This window comes from Vigna angularis, chromosome 1, assembly GCF_016808095.1.
Source record: "Vigna angularis cultivar LongXiaoDou No.4 chromosome 1, ASM1680809v1, whole genome shotgun sequence".
NCBI lineage: Eukaryota > Viridiplantae > Streptophyta > Magnoliopsida > Fabales > Fabaceae > Vigna > Vigna angularis.
This window is the reverse complement of record NC_068970.1, coordinates 20,550,871-20,555,219: the sequence shown is the minus strand read 5'-3', so window position 1 is coordinate 20,555,219 and position 4,349 is coordinate 20,550,871. Positions and strand designations below refer to the sequence as shown.

General features: G+C 38.2%; 1 protein-coding gene across 1 annotated transcript; it reads left to right on the top strand.

Annotated features, from left to right (window-relative positions):
• The first annotated feature begins 858 nt into the window (after nucleotides 1-858).
• On the top strand, nucleotides 859-4,349 carry LOC108324822 (zinc finger protein GAI-ASSOCIATED FACTOR 1). The gene is made up of 4 exons (XM_017557780.2): nucleotides 859-1,598; nucleotides 1,678-2,074; nucleotides 2,161-2,369; nucleotides 2,929-4,349. The coding sequence occupies exons 1-4, from the start codon at nucleotides 1,484-1,486 to the stop codon at nucleotides 3,732-3,734; spliced, it is 1,527 nt and encodes a 508-aa protein (XP_017413269.1). The 5' UTR covers nucleotides 859-1,483; the 3' UTR covers nucleotides 3,735-4,349.

Sequence of the window (4,349 nt, the reverse complement as noted above, 5' to 3'; positions counted from 1 at the left end):
AAAACAGAATTTTACTACCAAAATAAATTTCTCGATAAAACACAATTCAGTAAAAAAAATTAAATTTTAATCATTCATAGAAAATTTTGATCATAAATAATCTTTCACAGGAAATTTGATTGATAAAATAGATATAAAAGTTTATACTTTGAATTTTGACCTTTGTAGTTAAATTTGTCAATAAATTATTCAATTTTTAAATTAATCGATAAATTTATTAATAATTAAATTTATTTGTAAATATTTCAATAACTTATATTTTAAAAAAATGTATAAATAATTAATTTTCTTAACATTTTTTGGTCAATAAATGCTAAATTTTTTATGAAATAATAAAATATGTTTATAAATTAATTCATGATGAATAAGAAAAAAAAGGCAAGAAGATAAAAATAATAATAATAGTGATGAAGAAGAAATAGAAGCAAATATATTTTAAAACACAAATTTATCATTTTTTTTCTAAAACATATTTTCCTTATAATTATTTCAAGACATTTAAATAAAAAAATAAAAATAAAATAAAACAACTAAAATTTTCTTTCGATTAATCTCCTTTCTCAATTCCTTCCACTCTAATTATTTTCTAACAAAACAAATACGTAAAATAAAATTTTAGAACTTGATTCGAATTATTAAACGATGATTAAATTGCATAGTAGGATCCAAATTATAGATCATTTCTTATTTTCTAATCTAGATCATTAATTTCTTTTAATGAATATATATATCTAAGGGTGAAAAGAGATAACTCAACGTGGACCACATATTCTTGTTCACCTTACTCACACGGAATATAATAAAAGAAATCTAATAATAAAAAGCAACGGAAACGTGGCAAATCCAGAGCGGCGCAAACAAGGAAAGCCACCGTGTGTTCTTTGACTTTGTACTCCTTTGAGAAATTGTTTTGTTTTGTTTTTGTTACCAATATTCATTGTTTCGCCAATGCTCTGTCTCACTGTCATGTCTGTTGATACAGAATACGGATTCAAACTAAGCAAAAACTCAGAGCGCCAAAAACACTTCTCCTTCACTCTCTCAACAGTGTGCGCACATTCTTCTCTCTGCTCCTTTCTTCCTTAACCCTTTCCATTACTACTAACTAATCAATTTACATTGCTCCCTAATACTGACGAGTTAACTTCAGGAGAAGTAAACAAAAAAGAAAGGAAAATGAATTATAGTGTGAAAACTGAGCAGTCTTTCGAGAAACTAGTAGCGTGAGAACTGGTGAAGAAGACTCGGTTTAAGGATTCTCGTTGTTTGTTCCGTTTTAAGGTTAATTTTGTGACATTATTGGAGGTGGTAGGTAGGTGAAGAGGGTAAATGAGAGAAACGAGGTTAAATAAATATTATAAAAAACTGTGGAGGTTGACCGGTGGATATTAGAGTAGTAAGTAAGCAGTAGAATAGAAACCCTAAAGAGAAACCAAAGCAAAACATTATCCATCTCAGAAGTTTGTGAATAGAGTGAGGTTCCATGTCGGTTGATTTGGACAACGTTTCCACAGTGTCAGGGGAAGCAAGCATGTCTTCCTCTGGCAATCAAACAAAACCTGCTCCCAAGAGAAAACGAAACCTCCCTGGCATGCCAGGTACTGAACTCAATCAAATCGATCAAACAAAACAAAGCAACACTATTTAATTTAATTATTATTTTGTTTGTTTTGTCAGATCCTGAGGCAGAGGTGATTGCTCTGTCACCGAAGACGCTGTTGGCGACGAACCGGTTCGTGTGTGAGATATGCAGCAAAGGGTTTCAGAGGGACCAGAATCTGCAGCTTCATCGGAGAGGTCACAATTTGCCGTGGAAGCTGAGGCAGAGGTCCACCAAGGAGGTAAGGAAGAGAGTGTACGTGTGTCCCGAACCCGCGTGCGTGCACCACGACCCTTCTAGAGCCTTGGGGGACTTGACGGGGATTAAGAAGCACTTCTGCAGGAAGCACGGTGAGAAGAAGTGGAAATGCGACAAATGCTCCAAGAAATACGCCGTTCAGTCGGATTGGAAAGCGCACTCCAAAGTATGCGGCAATAGAGAGTATAAGTGCGATTGTGGAACCGTTTTCTCCAGGTTCTTTTTTTTCTTCTCTGTCTCTCTGTCTCTCTCGATTTTGGATTCTCTTTGTAAAGGCTCTGTTTGGTTGTTGCGATTTGAAGGAGGGATAGCTTCATTACGCATAGAGCGTTTTGCGATGCGTTGGCCAAGGACGGCGCGAGATCTCACACTGTTGTTACCAAGGCTAATGAGGAGAATGATTCAATGGTTTTAACCGACTCACCGCTGCCGGAGGTTGCGGCGGCTGCAGCCACCACCCCTGCGCAGTCAAACAGTGTCATATCTTCTGGTGTGCAGACACAGAACCCAGGTAGATTGGACGATTAATACCTTACTAGGGAAAAACATGCGTTATTTTTTGTTTTGTCGCGTGTGTGTGGTTAAATTAAAACTAGTCAACAAAATCAAAGTTATGTTTTTGTTTTTGTTAGCGAATGTGAGCTCGGAGGTTAGTAGTTTTTTGTCTGTTATTGTGTTTTGGTTTTACTTGTGTGCGATGAAAAGGATGGAAGAGGGAAGTAGTCTGAGACTCCATGGGCCAATTAAGTAATGGAAATAAACTTAAAAAGGTGTTCATTGGGACTGGGATCTGAATTGTGCAATTGACATCAAGGGATGTTCAAAGATACAAAGCTAAAAAGAGGAAAAGATTTGTTTGTTTTTTGGGTGGAGATAAAGGAGGGCGGAGTGCGTTTCAGTAGAGGAAAAACTATTGTTTTGTTCTTTTCTTCTGAGCTTTTAATCTAAATTAAAAAGAAAGGCATCAGCTTTCCGACTCTGCGTTTTCTGTTATTTAATTAATAATAGTTCATTATAATAATGCTGTTGTTGTTCTCTTTTTCTTTACCTTTTTTCTTCTGGCGTTTCAGAGTTACCGGAAAGCAATCCCCCACAAGTCATTGAGGAGCCACAAGCTACTACTGCTATAAGTGGGAGCTCTGGCAGCAACAATAACAGTAGTACCAATTGCTCGGCAAGCAATGTCGGTGCTACTAATAATAGTAATAGTAGTAGTGTGTTTGCAAGTTTGTTTGCTTCTTCAACATCTTCTGGGACTCTACAATCTCAAACACCAGCATTCGGTAACTTAATTAGAAGCATGGGGCCTCCAGATCACCGTGCAGATATCACAGCTCCCTCTTCGGCTGAGGCCATATCCCTTTGCCTCTCCACCAGTAATGCCTCACCAATATTCGCAACAGGAGGGCAAGAGCACACAAATGCCTCGCCTCCGCAACCTGCCATGTCAGCCACTGCATTGCTGCAGAAAGCTGCTCAAATGGGTGCTGCAGCCACAAATGCCTCTCTGCTTCGCGGGTTGGGCATTCTGTCATCATCTTCAGCTTCAACTCCATCAGGGCAGCAAAATGGCCTGCAATGGGGTCAGCCTCAGTTAGAATCTGAGAGTGTTTCGGTTCCTGCAGGGCTTGGACTTAGTCTTCCATGTGATGGTGATTCTGGACTGAAGGAATTGATGACGGGGACACCCTCCATGTTTGGTCCTAAACACACGACTCTTGATTTTCTAGGACTGGGGATGGCTGCTGGTGGAGGCTTATCTGCACTCATCACATCTATCGGTGGTGGTTTGGATGTTGCTGCTGCAGCTGCAGCAGGAACCTTTGGTGGTAATGGGGAGTTTTCTGGCAAAGATATTGCAAGGAGGAGCTCTTGACATTTTGGTTGCAATAACTGCTTTTATCAGGGCAAAAAGTTATCTACGACTGTAGAATTAAATGTCGTCTTTGTGTAGAGTGTTTCGTTGCAGCAGCAATGATTAGGAGTATTTAGCAGTATGATAGAGCATGCACATATTGGAGCTATGCAAGAAATTATGCGCAATGGGGAAATTTTTGGACTGTGTTGCCCCCTTTTGATGTGAGGGAAATGACTGTATTTACTGTCTTTGAAAACGGAAAGGTGGCAAATTCCAATTAGTGGCACAAGTTACAATATTCTTGCTCTGTTCTGGAGGACGGTTAGTTGTGAATTAGGGTTGTTTGCAAAGTGTTCCAAATTTGATATGGATGTCGTAGGTTTCGGCGACAGTGCACGATTGAAGTTATCATCTTGGTCACGACTTCTTGAGCCTCCACAGTTTTGATCCAATTTGAATTTTGCCGTTGAATGCTTTGATCCGTAGCTGTTGGCATAAATCAGGAAACTTTCATTAGTATAGTTTTCTTCTACTTTCGATTTATTGTAACGAGGTTGATTTTTATCCATGCCCCATTGTTTTGTAGTTAATGTTTGATAGAATACTAGTAAGTAATTAATGTTTTGATGTAAA